General features: G+C 41.1%; 1 protein-coding gene across 5 annotated transcripts in view; it reads left to right on the top strand.

Moving 5' to 3' along the window:
* The window catches only part of LOC146498400 (uncharacterized), a 122,891-nt gene that overhangs the window by 93,131 nt on the left and 3,452 nt on the right, over positions 1 to 26,308 (top strand). For 3 of the 5 annotated variants that reach the window (XM_085141208.1, XM_085141209.1, XM_085141213.1), the window contains 10 exons: positions 1,231 to 1,562; positions 4,452 to 4,649; positions 6,595 to 6,703; positions 9,646 to 9,702; positions 10,345 to 10,601; positions 15,416 to 15,475; positions 21,779 to 21,871; positions 24,753 to 24,834; positions 24,919 to 25,028; positions 25,204 to 25,369. In XM_085141208.1, coding sequence (XP_084997334.1) covers positions 1,231 to 1,562; positions 4,452 to 4,649; positions 6,595 to 6,703; positions 9,646 to 9,702; positions 10,345 to 10,601; positions 15,416 to 15,475; positions 21,779 to 21,871; positions 24,753 to 24,834; positions 24,919 to 25,028; positions 25,204 to 25,369 — 1,464 coding nt within the window. The remainder of the gene's footprint in view (positions 1 to 1,230; positions 1,563 to 4,451; positions 4,650 to 6,594; positions 6,704 to 9,645; positions 9,703 to 10,344; positions 10,602 to 15,415; positions 15,476 to 21,778; positions 21,872 to 24,752; positions 24,835 to 24,918; positions 25,029 to 25,203; positions 25,370 to 26,308) is intronic. The other 2 variants (XM_085141212.1, XM_085141210.1) reach the window with 2 other exon arrangements.

Genomic DNA, 26,308 nt, shown 5'->3' with positions numbered 1-26,308 from the left:
ACTCAGTTTCTCTGGGTCTTTTCCCGTGTGTTATGAATAAATCTTCTTTTTTTTTTGGTACCAGTACTGGTTTTATTTTGTTGTATTTATCCACCATAAATACAATAAACGAACCGGTCAGTGGTGCAAAAAAGGTTGGGAACCGCTGGTTTAAAACATACAGAATGTTTTAAATTATGCCTGGATGATTGATTTGTGATGACAGATTTATGCTTTCGGCTCAGATAGCACTTATCTTAAATCAGAATCAGAATCAGCATACTTTATTAATCCCTTAGGTATTATGTGGGTTACAGTTGCTCCAGTATAAATATCAATAACAGAAACAGACAAGACTATTTAACAATACAATATGTTACACATTTAAGAAATTTAAGAAATAGCACAATATATACAAATCACTAAATAATAAATATCAAGGATTGACGGAGGTGATTATAAATAAATGTCAAGAATGTTGACAGCAACATTACTGAGTAGAAAAGAGTGTGTGCAAAAAGGATGTAAGTATTGCAGTGTATCCAGTGTGTTAGATGGAGGAGCTGTGCAGGGAGATGGCCACAGGCAGGAATGATTTCCTGTGTCATTCAGTGGTGCTTTTTGGTAATCTCAGTCTTTCACTGAACGTGCTCCTGTGACTAGCCAGCCCGTCATGGCGTGGGTGGGAGGTGTTATCCTGCATTGTCTTTATCTTGGACAACATTCGCCTCTCCGACACCACCTTAAGGGAATCCAGCTCCATCCCCACAACATTACTGACCTTGCGGATCAGTTTATTGGCATCTGCGACCCTCAACCTGCTGCCTCAGCATGCAACAGCATAGAGGATGGCACTGGCCACAACAGACTCACAGAAAATCCTGAGCATCGTCCAACAGATGTTGAAGGACTTCAGCCGCCTCAGAAAATAGAGATGACTCTGGCCTTTCCTGTGAAGTGCAGTGGCGTTTTTTTTGTTTTTTTTAAAGCTAGAGATATAGAGATTTTGAGAATATGAACTAGACTGCACCTAATATGTACATCCCCCTTTTGCTTACTGCAAAGCAGCTTTCAAAATCATGTTGTAAGTTGAGCAGAATCTTGATATTTGATGACATTTATTAGAATTTTGTTACAATTTTGAATTTATATATGTGGGCTCTTTTGTCTCCAGTCACATCCCGTTACTCATTATGCAACAGGGTTTGTTAAAATAGTCTGACACTAATGACAGCATTCTTTCTTTCACAGTTAAATCTGACAACAAGGACAAGCAGGAGAAGACAGACATCGTGTCTGGGAAAACAGACAAGATTGACAACTTTGACAAGAAGGAAGGACAGCAGAAGGACTACGGCCCAGACAAGAACCAGAAGTCTGAGAAGATAATCAAAAACGAGGAGAAGCTAGAGAAGATGAACGCGGAGAAAAACAACAAGGCCAATGAGAAGGCGGAAAAGGTGGACAAGCCGGAGAAGACCAACAAGGATGAGAAGAAAGAGGAGAAGGGAGTGAAAGGGACGGCCAAGTCTCCCACAGGGAATAGTAGCAAGACCCTGGCAAGCCCTGACAGCAAGAGCAAGGTGGGTCACATACAGACACGCATAAAGAGAATAATTAGTGTCATCTACGCACATTTCCAGCACGCAAACTGCACAGTCATCGTGGCAAAAGCAGTCACCAGATAATTACATGTCTGGCCTCCCACAGTTCCAACGAAAGCCTGTGAAGTGTCCTTGAGCAAGACACACAATTGCTTACAAATGCTGCAGAAGCTGATCACAGAAATCACAGAAACGTATTTCCTTTATCTCTTGTGTGTGTGCTAGGGGAGGTCTGTGTGTGTCTGTCTAAAGTCTTGGTCACACCAGTATTTTACCGTCTGAGGCCCATGTCATTATAGGTGGTAACCCTAAGCTTGGTGTGAATAGCGTTTGATGTGCGCCAGTTGGAATAATTTTTTATTTTCTGATTGACAGGACTACATTACACACACACGTGTGCACACACACACAATTAGTACCATTTTGAGTTGCAATTTCACACACACACACATATATATATATATATATATATATATATATATATATATATATATATATATATGTGTGTGTGTGTGTGAAATTTCACTGCAACTCAAAATGGTACTCAGTAGTATGCATGTCCCCCGAGTGCTTGTGTGCATGCTGCCAATGAGATGGTATCCTGGGGGATCTCCTCCCAGATCTGGACCAGGGCATCACTGTGCTTCTGGACAGTCTGAGGTGTAACCTGGCGGTGTCGGAGGGACTGAAACCTAATGTCCCAGAGGTGTTCTGTTGGATTCACGTCAGGCGAGCGTTGGGGTCAATCATCCTTTATTCTCCAGGAACTGCTTGAATACTCTTACCACTTGAGGCCTGGCATTGTCGTCCATCAGGAGGAACCCAGGACCCACTTCACCAGCAGTGGGTCCAAGGGTTTCATCCAGATACTTAATGGCTGCCAGGGTGCTGTTGGGTGCCTGTCTTCATGGATATGCCTTCCCAGAGCATCACTGACCCACCACCAAACTGATGTTGAGCAACATGTTGAAGAATATTACAGACAGCAATATCTCTCCCTTAGAGATAGGGTGAGAAGTTCAGCCATCCGGGAGAGTCTCAGAGTAGAGCCACTGCTACTCCACATCGAAAGGAGCCAGTTGAGGTGGTTCGAGCATCTGACAAGGATGCCTCCTGGATGAGGTGTTCTAGGTATGACCCACTGGGACCCAGCACACGCTGGAGAGATTATATCTCTCTGGTGGACTTGGTGTTCCCCTGGACAAGCTGGAGGAGGTGGCTGGGGAGAGAGAGGTCTGGGCTTCTCTGCTTAGGCTGCTACCCTTGTGACCCGGCCCTGGATAAGCGGAAGAAGATGGATAGATGGATGGACAAACAGTAATACAGCCCACTAGAGGATGTCAGGCCCTTGAGCCATCCAGTGTATTTCTGATTGTTTGGTCAGAAACATTCACACCTGTGGCCTCCTGGGGGTCATTTTGTAGTTCTGGCAGTGCTCGTCGTATACCGGTTACAGCATACTCATACTTCAGACCCAGCAACACACTCAGACAAAAACTGGTTCACCCGAAAGACAAAACGGCAAAACACAGACTTAACAATGTGGTGTATGCTGTACAGTGCAGCGAGGAATGCCCAGACCTCTACATTGGAGAGACCAAACAGCCACTTCACAAGCGCATGGCACAACACAGAAGAGCCACCTCCACAGGACAAGACTCAGCTGTCCATCTGCATCTTAAGGATAAAGGACACTCTTTCGAGGATGCCAATGTTCACATTTTGGACAGAGAGGACAGATGGTTTGAAAGAGGAGTGAAAGAAGCCATCTATGTCCACTGTGAGCGACCATCTTTGAACAGAGGCGGTGGTTTACAACACCAACTCTCTGCCATCTATACTCCAGTTTTGAGATCCCTTCCCAGACGCCTTAACGCCCACTCACACCCTGGGCCATCTGACCTCAGGAATTCGCATGATAAGGTGGGGCCAGGTTTCACAATGAACTCACCCGAAACTCTGGCTGATTGGGACCCACACCCAGTTCCACACCTTGGCTCAGGCGATTAGAGGATCATCAGGGGGTCCTTTTGTCCCTCTGTGGGGGGACACTCCCACTAGGTTTATATCTGGGACTCTCCACCATTTGACCTTAGAACTGAAGAAGCTTCTCGGATGAGAGGTGAAACGTCTTCAAGTAACTTAAAGAAGTCCAGACGCTTTTCTTTGCAAGCTCCTTTGACTCTCATTGTTTCCCCTCTATTGAACCTGTTTCATTAATCAGTTTTAGCTGCTTTACTGTTAATGAAACAGGTGTATACATACAGAACAGAATTATATACATAATAGACTATCATCTTTGGAGTAAATGAGTATAAATTTAGGAGTAAAGAGAAAAACCCAAAGAACTTTAGTGACCAACTGGCAAATAAACCGCTTTCATACTGACATGTTCCCAGCAGGTAGCATTTAAGCTAACTGTTTACGTTAAAGCCACGAGGCCAGAGAGTTTTCATACAACTTTCTACATCATAAGCTTACACAAATGAAACTCACTGTCCACTAACTGCATGCTAGCTGACGTGTTTGTGAATCTGTCCAGTGTCTGACATTGAATTTCCATATTACATGCAGCTGTGGGCTACTGCTCATTTTATCTCATTTGAGGCCTGTAATTTCATTATTTAGTAATCATGACCTTTCTAAGCTGGTTATAAATTGCTTAGTCAGTTTTATAATTTATGGCCTGTTTTATGATTATCTATGGTTGCTGGCTGGGCTGCTATATCACGCTGTCATTGCAGTCATTGCTGAGTTCACTGCAGCTTTTTCTTTTTCTATCTCTGTCTTTCTTTTTCTTCCTTACTTTTCTGCGCTCTCCTCCTTTTTTTACTATTATTTTGGCTTCTTTAATTTCATAATCACCAGCCTAATGCAGGTTCCACCAAACCAGATTCTGCCAAATCACGCCCATCCACTCTCTCCACAAATGGCGAGGCCAACTCGGCCAAACGCCCCTCCCCCACCACTGCTTCAGCCAATAAAAAAAGCCCTGTACCCAAGGCAACTACACCTACTGCTGCCAAGCGGCCGCCGACAGCAACTAGCTCTGCTAAGGCTGCCAAGGTAAGTATAAGACACAAGGTTACATGTATTTCTTCAGTGCAAGCTATGTCAGTATTTGGTAAAGACTGGATGACTCTCAGTCCACATTAATATCTAGATATGTCTTTCAGAGTTACAAAATAGGATCTTTACATGCCATTTCACATTTTAAAATATATATTTCACCCATACATGAAAGATCGATGTAACCACCACTGCCCATTAGATTATGGCAGGGGCCTCCAACTCCAGTCCTCGAGAGCTACTGTTCTGCAGCTTTTAGATCTATCCTTGTTCCAACACACCTGAGTCAGATTAATGGCTTGTTACCAGGCCTTTGCCAACCTTGATGGCACACTGAAGAGGTAATTCAGCCATCTGAGGCTGTGTCCCAATTCAGAGACCGCACGCTTGAAGTACGCATTTTGAGTGCGATTACGTCACCGCCACGCGACGACGGCTGTCCCAATTCAAAGTGTACTTCAAATGCGTACTCCAAATGCGCCGTCAATTTCCCCAAATATCAAGCGTGGTCCGTGTCGCTACCCGATCCGTACCGGAAACCCGATCCGTACCCCGCATGCGCAAATCTTACGTCACTTCCTCTCTTTGCCAACATTGCGACATTCAATATATTTGAATGACACGGTTAGCGCCCAGTTAGCTCTTGGCATTTCTCAACAGCTCTGCCTCCTTTTCGACTACCGGGACATTTAAACAATGGATAATCCGTATCCTCAACAAACTTTTTGCTTTTCTCCTCAACAGAGAGCGTTCCCCGATTGAACAACAGCGCCGTAAAATAAGAAGAATGGCGCCTAATGACAGAGTTAATAATACAGACTTTGTAATATGTCACGTGAAGATTCAGCAGCCAGATTAAGTGTTTACTGGCAATTGACAGTGATAGCGGACATCATCATCACTATTCCAACAATCCGGGTAGTGACAGCCCGTGTCACTACCCGATCTGTACCGGAAACCCATATATATATATATGTGTGTGTATATATATGTGTGTGTGTGTATATATATATATATATATATGTATATATTTCATACTAATCTGACAATACATATAATATTGGCCATATTATATTTATATTACCACAGTGAGATGATTTTAGTCTCATGAACAACATTAGCTAATTGTTATTTACTAGCTAATCTTAAAATGACTGTTTAGTACAGAAATGAAGCAAAACAATCATGTTTTACAGTCCTGTGGTCTCAGCCTCAGATACTCAACTAATCAAAGTGATGTCATGACAAAAATGAATGAGCAAAAAAACATTTTTTTCTCCTTCATTTCTGTTACACAAAGCTGTATGAAACATTTCTCGCAGTTAGTATGATGGTTGCTAGGCAACCTGAACAGCGCGACGAAGGCTAGACCATCCCATTTCACAGGCCTCTCTCTTTCGCACTTCTCGTACTTATAGTATGCACTGTACGTAGTACGCGTAATGCTCGTACTTAAAGCGTGCGGACTCAGCCTGATTCAGCTGTGTTGGAGTAGGGATGCATCTAAAAGCTGCAGGACAGTAGCTCTCGAGGACTGGAGTTGAAGATCCCTGGATTATGGACTCTGAAATTAAACATACTGTATAATCCTGTGGTCATGCTATTAATAATGTCCTCTTGTTGGCCATGCTTGGATGACACAGGTCTTCCACTGATTGAGAGCATTTTCATACAAATCTCTTGCCTACTATCATTTTAAAAGCCCTGATTGTTCCATGTGGTTCCAGATATCAGCCACCATCTGTCGCAAATGTCCTTTTTAATCTCCCAATGTTAAAACCTTAGCCTCCTCTTTTCTCTTCTCACTTTCATTTTCTACTTGCATTTGGCTGCACTATAAAAGCCTGGAAAACACTCCTTATGCACACAGCAGTCATACACAAAGTCATACACGTAAAATTCAGGAACACAGCTGTTTATCTCTTCTTTGGTTTTTCTTCAGACTCCAGAAAATGGGGAAAAACGTCCACCTGTGCCAAAGGCCACGCCCGCTCCCCGTACAACTGCCAGTAAGAATGGCTCCTCTGCAACTGCTGCAGGCAAGACTGCAGGTACGAGGATACAGTGCAGCATCAGTTCCTTTGCTGCACCTGCAGCATATCTGACTGTACCGGTTTGCATGATATGAAATAAGATAAGAGAAGATAAGATCACCTTTATTAGTCCCACACGTAGGAAATTTGTTTTGTCACAGCAGAAAGTGGACAGTGCAAAGTTATATAGCAAAAATTAGAGAACACTGGAATACAATAAGAATAATATACTGTACACAACTGTACAGAATAGAATGGAATAAAATAAAATACTATATACAATAGAATCTGCCGTTCCTTATAGTATCTCAACATATCCTCTGCAACAGGAAATTTCACTTGGTGCTCTAACTCGAACAGTGACTTGCATTGCACACTGGCGCTGCTCCAGGCTGCATCAACAGGCTAACTGAATTGCTACCATGTGTTAGACTTAATCAGATTCAAGTGCTGGCTTTTGAAGAGCCCAACTGGTATTTTTGTCTGCACATGACAAACAGTATCTCACCTCTCAGAGCAAGGGAGATATGAGCTGTTTGTGTGTACCCTCACACAATATGATTCAGTCACCCAGTTCACAGCATTAGGTGTTAGGTGCTGCAGGGTTTATGTTTCATTTTAGCTGCATGAGTGCTCCATTACTCTTTGAGACTTTTGCCCCAGTGTCAACAGTTACGTCCAAGTCCATGATGTTTCTGTCACATCACAGCAGTATTACATACTGTGGCTTTATCAAAAACTGTACATACTGTTACTGGAAACTCATGTTATGCAGTTAACAAACTTCATGTCACCAGAAATTGTTGAGTTTCTGTCTCATTTTGCCTTTAAGCCATCAGCTCTGCAATATTGTAGAAAAAGAAATATGTATGGGCAGAACATATCAGTTAAATAATCACATCCTTCCCAATAAAACCTAAAAGTAGGTGTGATAAATTCAAACTACATCATATAGAAACATATAATATAGTGATAAACAATAGTGTGCACCCACAAAGCTTAATTAAACACAATATTAACAAAACATTTTTAGTTTTAGTCTTTGATTATTTGATCAGTCTGTAAGTCAGCTGATTTGGTTGTCGGGTCTGTATAATCATATCTATTCTAAATGTATTTTACTTTGCCTAAATATTGCATGTAAATATAAATATTTGAAATACTACAAAATAAACTAAAATGATCAAAACTAATCCCAAAAGTAACCAAAACCAAACGACACTAAAAGAAAATGTGACAAGTTCATCCAAGTTTCCTTGTCTTTCGGAAATAACGAGTAAGAAAACAACTTTACAGCAAGGTAACAATGGCAGAGCCGTGATTTAGCACTTCTAAATTTACCGTGTGTTAGTACGGTAACAGTTTTCTGTAACATCAGCCAGACAGGAGCTGACAACAGCAGTGAATGTACATGTCTATTCTTCACTCTCTTTATAGCTTTGATTTGGTGTCCACAGACTTGAGAATAAACAAATAACTCATGAGATGCTGAATATTGAAGTCTCAGCTCAAGTTAGTCATTAATGTTGTCTGTCATATTATTGGATCATTACTATAATTTAATGTGAAAAGAAGTGTCCTATTCAACAGGGTGTTTATATATATATATATATATATATATATATATATATATATATATATTAGGGGTGCAACAATACACAAAATTCACGGTTCAGTTTGATACTTTGGTGTCACGGTTCAATATTTTTTGATACAAAAAAATGTTTATGCCTTTTTAATTTGTCATTTATTAAAATTATAAATATATATTTTAACTCAGGAGTACAGTTTTTAAATTTAATGTTGCTGAAACAACAAAGTAATAAAAAAATAAATCTATCTGATTGAGAAATCACTCATCCTTGGAAAAGAGAGTTTATTACAGAGAAATGGCTCTTTCCAAAATAAAAGCTATACTATAGCTTCTTCTGGGCTATATTCTCAGCAGCATATTAAACATATCAGGTCCCCATAAGGAGAATCATGTGCTAACGGCTGTCTAAATGACTCGGGTAAAGTTTGTAGCATGCGTGCTTGTTGTTTTTGTCTGCTTCCACTTGTCTTTGCACTAGGATGATGTCGGTGTAAAAGTGCAGTCATATTCGTTGTGTTCCCACTAGTGCTGTCAGCGTTAATCTGAAATGACGTTAAAGCCACAACACGGCAAATCTCCGTTAACGAGCTACCGCGGATCGCCCCGTGCATGGGGCTGGACGGCGTCAACACGTTAACGAGCAAACTGCGCTAACACACTAGTTCCCACCAATGTAATTGAGCATTGCTGGCACATCCAACATACTGTTTTGTCCATGATGCGCTTACCTTCAGGGTCATACTTCACGTGAAGACCAAAATAGTTCCAAAGGCCAGATCTGAATGCGGGGGGGGGGGGGGGGGGGGGTTCAATTTGCCATGCTGCAACGAGCCTAGCTTCTGTCTCGCTAGCTTGCGCTGCGCTCAGTGGATCTGCGCTCACAGTGCAGCCTAGGCGGAGTAGTCGAACGCAGATCCACTGAGCTCTCAACACAGACAGCATCGTCAGAAGAAAAGTTGATAAAATAAATTAAAAATTTTGTATTGTTCAATACATATGCATACCGAACCGAAAGCACTGTATCGAACTGTTCAATATCAATACGATTATCGTTGCACCCCTAAAATATATATATATATATATATATATATATATATATATATATATATATATATATGCTCACCCTTCCACTCTTTTTCACTTAACCTAACATATATTCTATATTCCTTTTCTTCCTCTTCTTTCTGGAGCATTAAAATAAGTACCCTAACTCCTCGCAACCTTAAGCCTATTTTTGGAACGGCTAGAGGGGCACCACCTGAGGCACCTCAGGGCACCACCTGAAGCTGGAAATGCCTCATTATTTTTTTTGTATTGCTACCTAAAAATTATGGTGAAAAACCTGTTTTCTGTTTTCCACTTGCAGCCAACAAGAACGACAAAACTGAGAACAAGACCAGTGAGGCCAAGAAACCCAAGACACGTAAGAAACATAAAATACTTAAAATAACAGATTAATTTTTTTTTGGGGGGGGAATACACAAACTTACACAATACACATGTTTTCATGCAGTTGTAAGTTAGTTTCACAGACATCCATGACTACAAAAACTCCGTGGGTTATTTCCAGTTCTTCTTCTACCAGTCAGGTTCCTGTATCCACTTTAGGACCACTTTGAGGTATTTTATCAAAGCAGGGACCAGCATGGTAACACAAAATTCTGGGCCGAAACGTGGGAGAAGGTTACCACCAAAATTTCAGATGCAGCCCGAAAATTTTGTCTCCCATGATTTTATTCAAACGTGGCAGAAGTGTCACAACACTGGTAGAACTGGGGTAATATAGAGCAATAAGTATGTTAGATTAAATAGTTAAGCGACATATTTTATTGTATAAGCATTAAATGTAATAGAGAGAAAACCCCAGCAATCAGACAAACCCCTGTGAGCAAGCACTTGGCGACAGTGGGAAGGAAAAACAATGCATACTTTCATAACAAGTAAATGACATAGTGGTAGGCTTTTACATTTTCACAAATTTTACTATATTATACTAGAATATAAATTATTATACTATTATAGTGATATATAAATTATACTTATTATACTTTCTGTTTCTCTGTAGCCCGTCCTCGCCCAGCCTCAACCGCCGCTCCTGCTACCCCGGCTGCTTCCACCAATGGAGAATCCAGTGCCACTCACCGCCGTCGGGTCATCACCAAACCCCCTGTGCCCAAGCAGACTCCCCTGGATAAGAAACCAGCTGTTCCCCGTGCTCCCCGCACCCCCCGACCCATCAATGCTCCGACACCAGATCTAAAGAACGTCCGTTCCAAGATTGGTTCTATTGACAACATCAAGTACCAGCCTGGTGGAGGAAAGGTAAGACAAAGAGACAGCACAAGAGAGGACTATGAATAATTCAGGACGGTGATGTACCTGTCAAGATTCATGAATGAATGCTTTTCTTGTAACAGCGAATGATTTGGCGATGGGTGGTTTGTACTTTAAATAGCGCATGTGTGTTATACAGCATAATAACATGAATTAATTCCTTTACTCTGGGATTGAGATTGGATGTCAGAATATATTTAATTTAACCTCTGCATATTTCGTAGTTAATTTACAGTTTTTCTTTCTGGTCATTCTGAAACAGATAACATTTTTTTAAATAGATAAAAGTAGTGTTGAAAAATGCTGAATTCAAAGCATTTCAAATGTTTTACCTTAAACTTAACTGTATAATAGGTCCTGGTACAAACTCTCAGAACAGTACTGCAAATCTTTCTCGCAGTAGAAGTAGATTTCCTGAAACATTGTAAATGTGTTCCTGGATTCTCATAATTCTGTACAAACAATGTCGGTGCCTGGAGTGCAGAAACAATCAGATGACTGCGTGCTCTGACTCTGCGGAAAACACTGGATTCAGTTATATTTGCAGTGCCGTACAGCAGTGGCACGGTGCAGCTATGGTTAGACCTACAGTAGAGAAGAACACTAGTAATCAATCAATCAATCAATCAAAGCTTTATTCGCCACATGCAGGTTGCCCTAAAGTGAAATGGGACGACCCCCCCCCCCCGACCTTACACACACAACACAGACATTACATGGGGATACAAGTCAGAGAGCGGTAGCGTTACAGAAAAACACTGAAATGTACACTACAATGGGAAAGTACAAGAGGAAAAAAAGAGATCTCTACTCATGCTGTGCTTCCGTGGTAGGACAGCATGAGAACAGGAAACAGAAAAACTCCTCTGCATAAAAAGCACACATGTCCACAGCACAACTATGTGGAAGACATGACAAGCCACAGGATTGGGTGGGGGGTGAGGAGTAATCCGAAGCGAACACAGCAGCCGCCCTGCACAGCGCTACCATTCCAGCGCGGCACACAGAACCGCCGTGTTCCCCCGCAGGAAACAAGCAGCGAAGGCGTTTGGAAAGGGAGGGGGATGAGTGTGTGCTTATCAGTGTAAGTGTATGTGTGTGCGTGTCCAGAGTTCAGCTGAGACAGTGTCCTTTGCCCTGCCAGGCTAAGTAAACAGTCTACCAGCCAACCCAGGTGCCCTTGCATGGAATGGGAAGGAACAGACTCAACACAGTCGTTATCAGGGAGTTTTTGTTCGGCTCCGGCCTTGAGCCCACAGCTGGCGCCGAAGGGGTAGCCGCATCACAATGGTGATTTTGCTTTTACAAACAACTCATGAGAATTTCAAGCTGTTTTTAACACTCCGACACTGGTCTCTCAATCTCCCGTTGGATAGCTGCGAGTTTCTCCATGATGTTATTTACCTTCAATTCTGTGGTCTTTTCAGTCTTTTGCTCACAGAGCAGATTCTGAGACCTGACGACCACAGCCAACTGATCCGCGATGTAATCCAGAGGTGTTGTTCCGAGTGGATTCTTCCCTGATCAGAATCAGAATCAGAATCAGAATCAGAAAGGGTTTTATTGCCAAATGTTGAGCAGGTTGTAATCCAGTATATGCTCAGAGGTGTTATTCTGAGCCTTCACTGCAGCCGTTAGCGCCTCCAAGCTCTTAACCATGCTGCCTTCAGTGAGCCCTTTCTGAGAAGCCGCACCTCGTCCCATCGTTCCAATCCCACCGGGCAGCCTTGGGGGGGTTTGAACAGCCGGTTCCGCTTTCTTAATTCTCCGATAAGCCAGGGCCAAGCCAGCTGCGATCAGCAAGAACCCTGTTATCATGGTTCCGAATAGGACAGTCCCGCCAGGCAGACAATCCTCCATTTCTGCCACCCGTCCATTGTGTATCTGGCAGGGAAAGTCCCTCCAGGGCACTCGGGCTCTCCCGAGCCCAGACTTCTCGTTGAGAAAAGGGTGTCAATAGCATTCAGAGACCAGCTGATCAAATCCATAATTCTCTTTAGGTTTTAGAAACAGACTGTGAGAGGGTGTTCCAGGGAAGTGAAAAAAGCACGAGACAAGACAAGGACATAAGAAGCTAAGCAGGGAAGATAAGGGAGAGGAGAAAAGTGTGACCGCCTTCGCTGAGAGCCAAACGAGAAGAGAGTAAGAGAGAAAAGCAATCCTCACATGAGCTACTAAGTGTATATAATTTGACACCATTTGAAATAACAATAACTCAGAAACATGTCACTTCTGCACTGTGGGCATTTTAAAGGGCGTGTACATGTTAACTGGGAAAATAGCAACTTTACAACTCTATATTCGTTTCCCAGCTTCCATCTAACATCAATCTTTTAACATATTCCTCTTTCTGAAATATCCACTTTTTAACAACATTTTGCTGCAATGCACATGTTCTGACAGATGATGTTCTATCTCAGAATGACATACAGAACAGGAAGCATGCATGCTACCTGAATTCCACCACCCTAAAGTTGCCCAGCATGTCATGACATGGATCAGAGACATGACTATGTTGTCCGTCTCCCTTCAATGTTATGTGACAGAGTGTCTAGAGGAAGGGGTGTGCCGTCGCTTTGAATCACAGGCGTCATCCTCTCTCTGTCTGCCCTGCCATGTGAAATAATGCGTTCACTCTATCCATTATATCTTCTCTATTGTCCGTCAGAGAGTGGTTTTGCCTCAGAACAATATTGTGCTGAGAAAGTAGCCATTTTGGAAAATGTGCAGGGATTTTTTTCTTTCTTCTTGGGAGTTAATGAGAAGTTTGACGTCTCTCTCAGACGTTTTGAGCTTACTAAAGCTCGAGCTGGAAATCAATTGGATAAGCTTGGAAAACAGAAGCAGGGAAATGGCTAATATGTCTTTTTTTACTTTAAGCAGTGAATGTTTTCTGTTTATGCACAGATAGTAGAAAACATGGACGTGGCTTCCAAATATGAAAAAAACAAAAAAAGCTAATGGGGAAGTGCCTCACGCTGTGTACGTAAAGTGCTCTCTATCTGAGGGCCAGCGGACGGTGATTTGCTGTCTGTTTACAGGTTAATAGGCTCGTTCACTTGTTTTGGTTCATACTGAATAAAAAATTAAGTCAATTTTATAAAACTTGGTCATATCATGTTTCCAAATCGAGAATTATGTCTATTATAAAATAATAGCACCAGCATCAGCACATAGCTAATTGGCTAATGACTTGTCATTAACAAATGAGTGTTTTGCACCTACAGCTCCTGGTGGCATCGTCTTTTGTTTTGCAGCCATGAGAATGGTTGATGTCACACTAGCTACGTCCGTCCTAGTGTTAGCTAAAGAGTAGCAAAATACAGTCAGGCAAATTTACGTACATGCACACACAATGAAATCAGAATAAAATATGTTTATTCTTGAGCTTCGTAGGGTTCTGGTAGGGTTGAATGCTAATAACTAAGCTAATGGGTTCAAGCTTTATGTTGATCATTCAGATAATCGGGGCTGATCAAGAACGTCTACTTTGCAAAATGTTGAATTATATTTAAATGTTCTCACAACTAACAGTTGCATTCCTCATACACTTGTTGACATTTTGTCCACTTGTTTGTATGTTTTTGTGTTTCTCTAGATAGTCAAAGTTAATTTGCGTTCTTTTGCACTAGCTACATCGGTTTCATTTCCACGTGTCTGTAGTGTCTTTTTCTGAAATTGCAGATACAAAGTGTCTTTCTGTGCACCAAAATAGGTGCACAATGATTAACAAATAATATGTTAATATCTTCCTTTCACATCTATTTACATTCCATTACTTTCTCCTGCCTGGTCATACTGCAGTGTTTGGTTGGGTGTTGTATCCAGCATAGACGTCACCGCTACTCCTATTCAGGGGAACACAATCCATGCACCTTTTCAGCAACGCTTAACTTCCACAACCTGTAGCGTTTAGTCATGATTGTATGGCCAATTAAAGTTAGATTACTGTAGAAAAGGAGCTGTTGCTTTCTGTGCAAATAGTTCTGTGAAATTGCCCAGACCTTGTACTTTTCTGTGTGTAACAAAAGAGCAGTCGGAGGGGAAAATATTGCTATGAACTGCACTTAACCGCTGCATTCACTCTTTCAGGCATTGTGTTTCACAGGAGCATCTTTCCTGCTTTTAAAAACACGCTTTTACTCTATGAAAGCTTCTTTACACAAACACATCGGCGCCCTGCGTCATAATTATTGGCCCTGACTCATTCAGTCTCTTGTGATACTAAATTGCTTTGTCTCTCATATATTTACATTTTCTATTCAGGAGGAGTTTATGTGACTAATAGCCTTTCCCACCTCAGTATTTAGCAATAATATCAGTGCTGTTTATGTGAGCAGTGGTACACTCCAGAAATGTGACATTTGATTTGTTGTTTTCAGACTGTATAAATAATCCGACACGCTTTTTTTATGATGGTATTTGATTAGCTTTTGTCACTAACAAAAGAAAAATGTTACAACATTTGTACTAATGTCATGTTTTAAAAAGGCTCCATCTGTTCCAGTTTTCTACCATCTGAATGCACAATACTTCTGATCTTCATGCTAAATTGTCCCAAAAATAAATTCTAACATTTAACCGGTGCCACTACTATCAATTATATAATATTATTCATACACCCACACATTTGGTTAATGTATTTGGTTCTTCTGCTTCTTTTTTAAGTAGCTCTAACATCCATTACACACAATTGGTCCAGGCATTTGCATTCTTTTGATCACACCCATGTCCTCCACCTCGTTGTGGTGTAGCATTTGGTTGGTTGGAGGCTGTATTGACCAGGCTGGTTGTCTCCTCAGGTCTCTTCCACCCCGAACAACAAGACATCAGACCCCTCCACCCCTGCTGCCAAGGCCAGAGTGAGTCCCTGCCATTGACACCCTCACACCCCAGTACATTCACCCTTCTGTCTGCATTCATCACAAGCACCACCTGCTCAACATCTCGAACAACACTCCACCTTGCTGTTCATTCCTACATGCACCTGCATATTCTGTCTGTTGATACTAAAGCAGGTTTCATTGTATGGTATATTTGTAAGAGACAAGTATAAAAAACAACAACTCTAAGGCTAATTTCTCACACCAGTACCTTGATTAATAAGTGTAATTGTTTAAAATCATTATTGGACAATATCATATTATGTCATTATTGCAGTTCTGGACAGGCTCTAACTGCGTTATATAAAGTTTTAAAATCTCAAATTTGCTTGGAGTAAACAGTTCAGTGCAAAGGGAGTCTTGTAGTGTCTGACTTTACTCTTTCATGCAGTATATTCAGTGTGTTTATAATATTCTAGTGAAGTCTAAGAACTTGGGATACTATTTTAAAATGTTTAAAAATCCCAGTGATTTCTTGGCTTAACTTGGATTGCCTTAATATAGAGGCTTGTAGGTGCTTTAACAACAAATCGTGAATAACCAAGAGGTTATTCAGGTTCAAGAATGAGATAAAAAAGAGTAATGGCAACGGAAAAAGGATGAATCTGTATGCAAATAGGTAAGCAATGTGCAATTTTATGGCGTTATTTTTGTGCCACTATTCTGAGCGCACGTAAAAAAAAAATTGCAGGTGCAAGTGTTGCATTTTGAGGAGAAATTTATTTTGAGCAAAGAAAAGCTAAATTTGAGTGAACAAACTTCATTGCTGCGTGCAAAAAATGTATTTCAGCGTTTGCTATTATCCACACACACACACACACACAATAGCAGCCCCTCTCGCTCAGTTTTTGCATTTGCGCTTGCTCGCAATGTGTTGCTTGCACTCTCAACATTTCTGTTCGTGCGCACTCAACTCTTTCTGTACACCGTTATATTTGTGCCACAAAACCAGCCAATCACAGACTTGGATGCAAAAATATCTGATTGTCTGTTTTGGTCTCCAATCAGCTCGAAACGAGGCAGCGGCGGAAGAACGCAGAGTGGCGGAGTTTGAAATATTACTCTTTCTGGGTCACAAAATAAACTTTTAAGATATTTTCATGCGAGAATGGTGCTGTGTGAACTTCAAATACCTGATCGATTCATCAAGACATTGCATATTTGCAACAGTGCTCTAACGTTTTCGGAGATGCCTGTTACCCGAGAGGGGCTGCTATTGTGTGTGTGTGTATGGATAATAGCAAACACTGAAATACAGTTTTTGCACGCAGCAACATGCTGCTGTCAGATGCATTTGTCAGCAAATGTGGCTGTGTTGGTCACTCTTGCATGAACAGCCTACCCAAGCTACCCTACCCAATCTGTGAGCGAACCGGTCCAAGATCACTACCTCCAGAGAGCCGTGTGTGGTTCTTCCACATGCTACTGAGGCCCCCCACCCCCCGGTTGTTAAATTGATAAATTGTCAGTATGTCTTGTTTTTTCAGACTTCAATCACCCAATCCAATAAACAACACTAAACAAGAGTCAATAGCAGAATAAGCCGTTTGGCTTTGTCAAGTTTTTCATGGGTGTGACACACAACCCAACTGCTGCTCTACCCACAAATGCTTTGTTCTTACAAATGTGACACCATTTAATGGGAAATAAACAGACTTTCCAATGATATAAGATTTATTGCCAAGAAGCATTGTTAGAAACAAAGAAATAATCAACCAAACACAAATTCACTTACTCTTTGTGCTAAGATTTATCCACTGCAATGAATACAGAACATGGGTAGTATAACAGAGTGTGTACCATTAGCTACAAAAGCTAGAAGACATGATATGTGTACAAATACAAAATGCAAATTAATCTCACGCATTATCTTTGGCTGAAATTGATGTTGCATTCTTTGAAATGTGGTCTCCTCTCGTGGATAAGTGTCACTTGGTTGCCACTTTTCAGCGGTAATTTACTAAAATATTTTCATCATCCTGCTTCTTTATCTAGCAAAGCATGAGAATCATTAGATATTATGGAGACATGATGAACGAGAACCATGCAGCTGCTTGAAATCAATTAGGATATTTATGATGCGCTATCTGTGAGGAATACAAACTGAGGAGTCTGCTGCTTTTTGTCTGTGTGTTTGTGTGTGTCCGTGCTTACGCATTAAGTGTATGTGCACTCACTGCTCAGTGAGTCATCCTTTGCTGGTGCCACCTGCGTCATCATGCCATTTTCATCCTGGAGAAGCAACACTTAGACAGAGAGAATGGAGGAAGGCGTCTTAGGCTTGCTGCAGGGCTTTTTTACAATGCAGCGACAGAGCCAATCAAAGTGATATCACACAAACAGGTTGGTGTTAGCTTATATAGAAGCAGGACAGGGTGGCTGCTTTTGATTCTTCATCATCAAAGTGGCTCATCTGTAACATCTTAAAAGCTTTGACTATTTTCCCTGAGAAAGTTTTGGACACACTAGTCCAAAGTCCTTAGGCTGTGAAAAAGATGAAGACATCAAAGGGCAGCCTATTATTTCCATTTCTGGCTCTATATTTTTATTTTGGGAATTTACTAGAGTAGCTTTGAATGATTCACAATTCAAAATAATCCTTCTTTATCATATACTGGACCTTGGTGCAGCCTCTTAGTTTCTCAGCTGTCTGCAAGTGACAGATGATTGAAATTTGCTGTGTCACCACGGCCATGCTTTTTGACGAAAACTCAAAAACTCCACATTATGACCCAGGTTTGTAGTTGAGACTAACCAAATATGAAGTTGATCCTACAAAAAAAACAAGGAGGAGTTGGCAAAAGTATAACACCATGAATAATCTCCTGAAATGCCATCTTCAATTCAAAATGACGGGCTTCTTGTTGGCAAAATTTCATGAGTTATCAAGCAGATTAAAGGCCTCAAAAAGCCATTAGAAGTGATTATAGTAGGGTCTTCGCATGTTTTATGCTCCGGCCCTAATGATAGTAGCTGGATTAATTCTTATTAAAAGGTAATTAAAAATTAAAGCTTATTGGTAGTCACAGTGAAACCAGACAGCGTTCCTTCAAAATTACGGTCATTTATATAACAGGCAGTCAACACAGGGAGTGCAAAAAAGCAGTGCAACACCGGGCAGAACAGAACGATCCCACATAGCAAAATTGGTATGGATCGGATCTGGCCCACACACCACAAAGAATGACGGCCCTTTGGTGGCCCAGATCTGGTTTGCCAGATGTGGCCCACACATGGACCAGCAGCAGACACACTGGTGGCCCTTTGCTGGCCCAGAACAGTTCCAGCTCTGGCCCCAGATGTCAGCCTAATGTGTACCTTAATCAAGACATGTAATAACAACATGCGCCAGAATATAATAGTGGAAAAGTAACATGAAGAAACTCTGTTCAGACAATGAATGGATTGATTATTATATAGCCCTTTTCACTATCCCAGATTACTGAAAGTGCTCTATGCAACATGTCACATTAACACACTTTGTCTAAACTGAGTGCTTCCTAACTACATTCATACTCTTGGCATGCAGACTGGAAGAGCCAGGGATCGTACCACTACCCTTCCGATTAGTAGGTGACCGGATCTACCTCCTGAGCTACAGCCACACAGTGGTAAACATGAGTAAACCCTCACTAGGTTTTGGATAAAGTGTACACTCACAAACCTGTCAAACCTGCATTTCTTCTAACTAAAACAGGAAAATAGGAACATAACTAGTGCCATCATTGCCAGACCTGGCACACATCTGACTGACATACACCCTGCCATGACACCAGTCAGTCAGAAGTGCCAGCTTGATCCCGGATCCGGGCCAGACCTGTTTTCTATGAGCCTGGGCCACATAAACCAATCCACAATCGGGCCAGATGTGGCATGCCATCACATAAATGGTGCCATCTATGCCTGGCCCATATCTGGATGACATATGTCTTACCATGCCAGAAGTCAGCCAGCAGTGCCAGCTTGATACCAGATGTGGGCCAGACCTGCTTGCTACATGGGATAGAGATACAAGACAGTGCAAACACAACAACAATTTAAACATACATTTCACTGACAGAAGTTCTGTACAGAGTATACATCAATTTACTTGTCTTTGTCTAATAGCAAAATTTGTTTGATGACATGAAATTTGTAAGTCTGATAAATATGGAAAATATCAGGAATGGGGCCCTGTATACTCTACACCTCAAAGTAATTTAAGGTGAGGGTCATTACTAGTCCCTCCTTCCTAATACTTGAATAAGTCTGTTGTTGATGCTTAAATGTCTTGAAGGAGTAGGACACTGTATATTCTAGTCCAGTGGTTCTCAAACTGTGGTACGCGTACCACTGGTGGTAGGTGGGCTCCCTCTAGTGGTACTTAGGAAGTCTCAAAAAAAAAATTAAGATTAAATAATATACCACGTTCTGATTGAGGGATTTCTGAAAAATTAAAACATACAGCTTTGCTATCACTTTGGACATAAATGAAGACAGGAAACTAAACAACAGTGACGTCTGTAGGGTTACTGAAGTTGGGCTAGCTCATATGTGCTACATGGTGGCTAGCTACACAGCTATGGTTAGCATAATATAAACACATTAGCACAGTGAAGCTGGAGGATGAACGCTAACTCACGAGGGTTAGGGACAAATGCAACTGCATGGCAGGATGCTGTAAACGGACCAAACTTCAGTCAGGAGAACAACTGAGATAATCCATCCACAATACAAGGTTAGTCATTAATATACTGCTGCATGGGCTGGGCTGTAGTTACATCACAAGGGTTTAAAAACTGAGCTTTAAAATGTACAGTGGTAATAAAAACCGAGAGAGGCCGACAGTGATCTCTGACTATTTTAATCTGAACAAGCCCCTAGCTTGTTCAGATTAAACATGTTAAAAAACATGTTTAGAAGTGACCAAAGTCACATTTTGGCAATTCAGATTATAAACCCAGATTGTCCAGATAGGCTTCACACCCAGAGAGACCCGCAAGTGTTAACCAGCCTGATCAAGTTTAGTTATTCATTGTGCACTGCAAGCCCACTCTACACAATACTCCATCCTAAGCAAAGGGTATCAACCAGGCTACTGGTTGATCACAGGCCATCTACTGAGGGAGATTCAAGATTCAATGTCACATCAATCGGATCACTGAGCTCTTTGGCCCCACAGTATGGTATGCCTTCAACACATTAATTTTAGGACAGCCTCCTTTTGCAGTCTGAGGTTAGCAATCAGGTAGGTTCTCAGTCATCCAGGTCATGGTAGTCTAAGGAGCTTGGAAGGAAAGTGACTGGACTTCTTAAAGTTTCATGAACCCCCAAAGAGCAAACAGCATCAGATTTAAATTGGATAAGTATAATTGTTTTCTACTTATACCTCAAACCTATGTCTATGGTGTATGGTAAAGACACTGAAATAATTCAGAGAAAACTCTAACATCAGACAACCTGTTATGAGCAAGCACTTGGCAACAGTGGGAAAGAGAAACTCCCCTTTAACAGGAAGAAGCCTCTGGCAGAACCAGGCTCAGGGAGGGGCGGCCATCTGCCGCAGCCAGTTGGGGTGAGAGAAGAAAGACAGGACAAAAGAAATGCTGTGGAAGAGAGACAGAGATTTTTACATTTCAGTTATGTATCTCATTTGTAGCCAAAGCTGAAATACTAAGGAGAGAAGTTGACCATATAACATGTTCTTCCAGCTTGGAGTGTACTGCTGAAAGCACTTCAGACAGAACAACAGGTTTTTCTGCAAACTAGTCTATTTTTGAATCTTTTTAAAACCACCTTGTGCCCTCTGTTGTTCTGAATCTGTCACTTGTGGTGGCTTTTTTGCTTTTAGCAGCATGTGTTAACACAAAATTACTGTCCACGGCACTCTTCTCTTGCATGTACTCTCTCTCATCTTTGAGTGTTTGTCTTATGCTTTTTTCGTAGCTATTGCTGTTTATGGAAGCGCTCTGTTGTTATTCACTCAGTGTTCTCATCTTTTGCTAATTATGCATTCATTTTTGTAAGAATCTGCATTGATTCTTTCTAAGAATGCTTCCCATTAACATTCTCATTTTGATGGTTTGTCACATAATGGACCAAAAGCATTTTTGCTGTCTCATGTGCAGACCATCAATGAGCTTCTATAAAAAATGAATAGCAAAAAGTCTTCCATACTTACAGTACAAGGCTACTCTGTTTCCTGTCAACTAAACCTGCCAGCTGATCAGCTTTCTTTCTTTCTTTCTGTCTTTTTTTCTTTCCTCATGTTGCTTGTCTGTGTGTCTGCCTGCTTGTCTTTAGGTTCAGATAGTGCACAAAAAGCTGGACTTCAGCCACGTCACTTCTCGCTGTGGCTCCAAGGACAATATCAAACATGTCCCTGGAGGTGGCAATGTAAGTACTCCTGAAGCTGAAAGGAGACTCTCGCATTTTATGCTAATTTAACCTAATTTGGACTATCTTGCTCAAAAGGTTGATCAGTTGGGAATGCCCCTTGTGCCTTGTACTCACCTAGCAGGTGCATTTGTTACAAAGAGATAAAATGGGAATTTATGTTCTTGGTATGTAAATCAGGTCCATCGTTGGGGGATGCATATTGTATTGGGTCTTTATTTACACATTCACACAGTATTGCTCTTGCAAAACAATATTCCTGTTCCTGTTTAAACAATTGCCAGATAATCTCATAATCTCATCGTAAGAAATTGAATCAGTCTGACTTATAAACATTGTACTGTCCTCCGGTGTTCTCTGATTGGATCTCTTCAAACAAATTTAGTAAATAGGAGCACCCATAGCCACTCTGAGGCTGACAGAAAAATTTCCAAGGTTCAATTCCAAAAATGCACTTTGCGGTTTTGCCTCTGGGTTTAGTTTAATGTTCAGTAATTGAACTGACCGCAGGTGCTCATGCCTACCCTTTCAGGACTTGTTTCTACCTGGTCTGAAAACCTGCTTCACTATCACCATCTCTCACAACCACAGATTATATACAAAATATTAATTTAGTCTCCAAGTTAAGCCACTGTAGAAGAGCCTTTAAACCTCTAATGCAGAGGTGTCGAACTCCAGGCCTCGAGGGCCAGTGTCCTGCAGGTTTTAGATCTCACTCTGGGTCAACACACCTGAATCAAGTGATCAGTTCATTACCAGCCTCTGGAGAACTTCAAGACATGTTGAGGAGGTAATTTAGCCATTTAAATCACCTGTGTTGGATCAAGGACACATCTAAAACCTGCAGGACACTGGCCCTCGAGGCCTGGAGTTCGACATCTGTGCTCTAATGGCCATCAGGGGGCAACTCCTGTAGTCGAAAAAGAGGTCTGATTATACAGAAGTCCATTAATACATTAACCTGCTGCTAACTGATGAGATGATGTTCTCAATTTAGTGTAAAACAGGTGATAAAGCAGGGTATAACAGCCAGGTTGTCGAATCTGATGAATGAAAACCAGAGTCACTGTGGCTGTTTCCATCTTTCACATACTGTAGTCTATCCTCAAAACCACCGCTTTGCTCTGTCAGCTCAAATAAACTGGGTTTTTTTTCAGTGTGGGGACATGCAGTCATACTAAAAGGTCATGGTAAAAAGAAAGTATACCCTGTGTCCTTTTTACTTACTAGTGCTTACCAATTAAAACAATCATTTGGAAGTTTATTGGGATTTGTCTATACACAGCTCTCTTAAGATATAGATTTGCTGGTTTGCTTGGGATTATTGTCCTTTTACATTAAATAATTATGGCCAAGAATAAGCTGTAGCAGGCCTCATGTTTGACTCTAGAATACTTTGGTATGTAGAGCTTTGTGGTTGACTCATGGTGACGACATGGTGCCCTGAGGCCTGTACTATGAAGCAGGATTTAATCTTATCAAGGTAACTTCAGCGTTCATCCTGAGTTTCCTATACTAAGAAGATTATTCATTTCTTACTGGAGTATATTGCCATAGAAACTTATGCTGTGAACTTGAACTGCGAAGAAGCTGGTTATTTTCAGATTAGAGATCAACAGGTATGAAATCACCACTTGCTGACCAACAGCATTCCCCGAAGGCTCTTTGGACCTCTGCCGTGAGAGTTTGAGGGTTTAACATTTTTCAGCTGCATCTAAAGTCTTCGCATTTCCCTCATGAGCATCAATATTAAACATAGGTTCTTAGATACAACTTAGCATTACTAAAACACAATACACAGACATATCAAGTTTGTACATAGACTAGGCCTAGCCTTTTTTATCTTTAGTCTTTACTCTCAAACCTTTAAACAGCACCGAGTCTCCAGGTGAGAGATTTAAAAACTAAAGCTGTCGGGAGCAGGTTATGTTGAGAGTGTTGGTTGAAAATCATCTGGATGTTTTCACTGTTTCTTTTAGTTAAAGCACGTTTTATACATGATGTGATACAGTTTCTATGCTGGGGGTTACATTTTACATCTGCAAGCTGCTGCACCTTAGTAGAACCACTGAATAAAGCACAAACTGTGTCGCATTGTCTTGGAGATGTGCATGAATTCATTTGGTGATGAAATGTTACAGTGGATAAAATAATTATTTGAGCTTGCTCACTTAAAAAAGACATGAACACTGTCTAATTTTTATTTCATTTTAATGGAAAGAGACAGGATATCAAGGCAAAATCCAGGAAAAAAAACAGCATTTACATTTTCTGTATTTACTTACATCACTGATGTGTTTTTATAGTGGAAGATGACATTGTGAATATTTAAACTGGCTTTTAAGGATTTTAACTATTTGTTTCTATTCTTTAATATCCGTTCACATTAGGGTAAGCTACGGGTCCAACAAAAGGTTTTGACAGTTTGTGTTACTAATAAAATTTTATCAGCAGAGTTATGGTCATCTCATTCTCCAGTCTGTCATCTTATATGTGAATCTGACTGGTTTTAGCACATGTTGTGAGGCAGGTCATCGTGCCAGCTGCCAACTCTACAGTCATGGTGTGACTAGATACAGCTCGTCCTGATTTAGCTGCACAAATGGAGCGCTGCCGAACAAAACAACAAGGCACCTTCTAAAATAATGAAACAGGTCATAACAGGAAATCAAGCATGATTGGTAAAAAAAGCTGTGAGTCAATTTCACATACTCTGTTGCATTGTCAGGAATGTCACGCCTCTATATGAATGCAGCAGGTGCAGTATAATGAATGATAGCGATTTTCTAAAGTGGCTTTGAGTGGACGCTGAAGTGAAAGTTGCATTGTACTTAATGACTTAGAATATAAAAAGACAAGATTTTTATGTACTCCACCCCAGGTGCAGATCCTGAATAAGAAGGTTGATGTGAGCAAGATAACATCCAAATGTGGCTCCAAGGACAACATCAAACACAAGCCAGGTCCATCCCAAAACATTTGTGCTTTTTCTTGCCATTAAACCCAAATGGCATCATATTAATTTTTCCTTATTTTTTTAATCCCAGGTGGTGGTGATGTGAAGATTGAGTCCCATAAACTAAACATTAAGGCTAAGGCTAAGATTGGATCCATGGACAACGTGGGGGCAGGAAATGGACAGACCAATGGACAAAAGGTCACTCTTAAACACAGTTAAACATGTGTTAGCAGCTCACAGAAAATTAGCTTTTGTGGTTCTGCTGATTCATTGAGCCACTACTGGCCACCATGTGCCACCATGAGTTTTTATACTTTGTATGCCCATGTTTCTGTCTGACCCCTACGAACTGTGTGTTTATTTTTGGCTGCAGGAAGAGAAAACTGAGCAGAAAACATCATCACCCCCAAGTGGCACTCAGACAACAGCACCTGGAGGTGTTGCTAAGGAGAACAGCATGAAGGAAACCACACCCACTCCTTTTGGGGGAGATGGACTGAGGGAGCCCCTCAGTGCAGAGAAATGCATCACTGAGACAAGTGGGTGTAAAGGCACACACTCACACACACTGCCTCCATTTTTTATTGAGAATACATACAGTTTACAATTATGACCGGTGTGCTACTGAAGTACCAAATAAATGAGAATAGGGTTCTTAATCCTAGCCAGTCACTTCACGCTACGCTACTCATATCTGCGAACCCTTAATCTGTAAATGTAGGGACTTTAATCTGGATGGTTCATGTGTACAAATATAAGAAATCTCAGAAAAAAATGTAATTGTTCCTTAAAGCTTTTAATGCTGTAGCTAACACCTGTAAGCTAACGTTAACAGTAAGTTGTGGGTAAAAACTCTTTCTTCTGCTCACTTTTTAATGCTTTCCATTGTACATATGAAGTGACAATTACCGTATTTTCCGGACTACAAAGCGCACCTGAATATTAGCCGCACAAGCTAAAATCAGGGGAAAATCCTGTTTTGTACATACATTAGCCGCACCTGACTAAAAGCCGCAGGGTTCAAAGCTTGTTCAAAAAGTAGCGGCTTATAGCCCAACAATTACGGTACACTGTTAGAACTTTGTTTGAAAACAATCAATAGATAATTTAACCAAGATTTTTAACTTTTTATGTATTTTCCAACGCCTGGCTGGAGCAAACCTCTCCAAAGTATTACAATCCCATCTAATGCTGCTTCAGTATAGGAAAATCCACAGCTTAAATGGCCTACTGTGTCACTTATTAGCAATATGTAGCTTGAAAGTCACTGTTCTGAGAATTTGCAAAAACTCAACTGTAGTGTCTTCTGTCACTCTGTTTCTGTTTATACTGTGGATATAATACTGCTACTGAACCGCAAATGCCTTGCTTTGAATCAAGGATTTTCTTTAGTTATTTATCTGTGTCACCTTGTACCGCACAGGCATAATGTCTGCCTGAGCTATTTTGATAGTGCTTTAGATAAGGCTACCTTAACC

This window comes from Neolamprologus multifasciatus, chromosome 18 (assembly GCF_963576455.1).
Source record: "Neolamprologus multifasciatus chromosome 18, fNeoMul1.2, whole genome shotgun sequence".
In the NCBI taxonomy this organism is placed as follows: Eukaryota; Metazoa; Chordata; class Actinopteri; order Cichliformes; family Cichlidae; genus Neolamprologus; species Neolamprologus multifasciatus.
The sequence above is the reverse complement of the archived record's forward strand: the minus strand, read 5'-3'. Positions and strand labels throughout refer to the sequence as shown.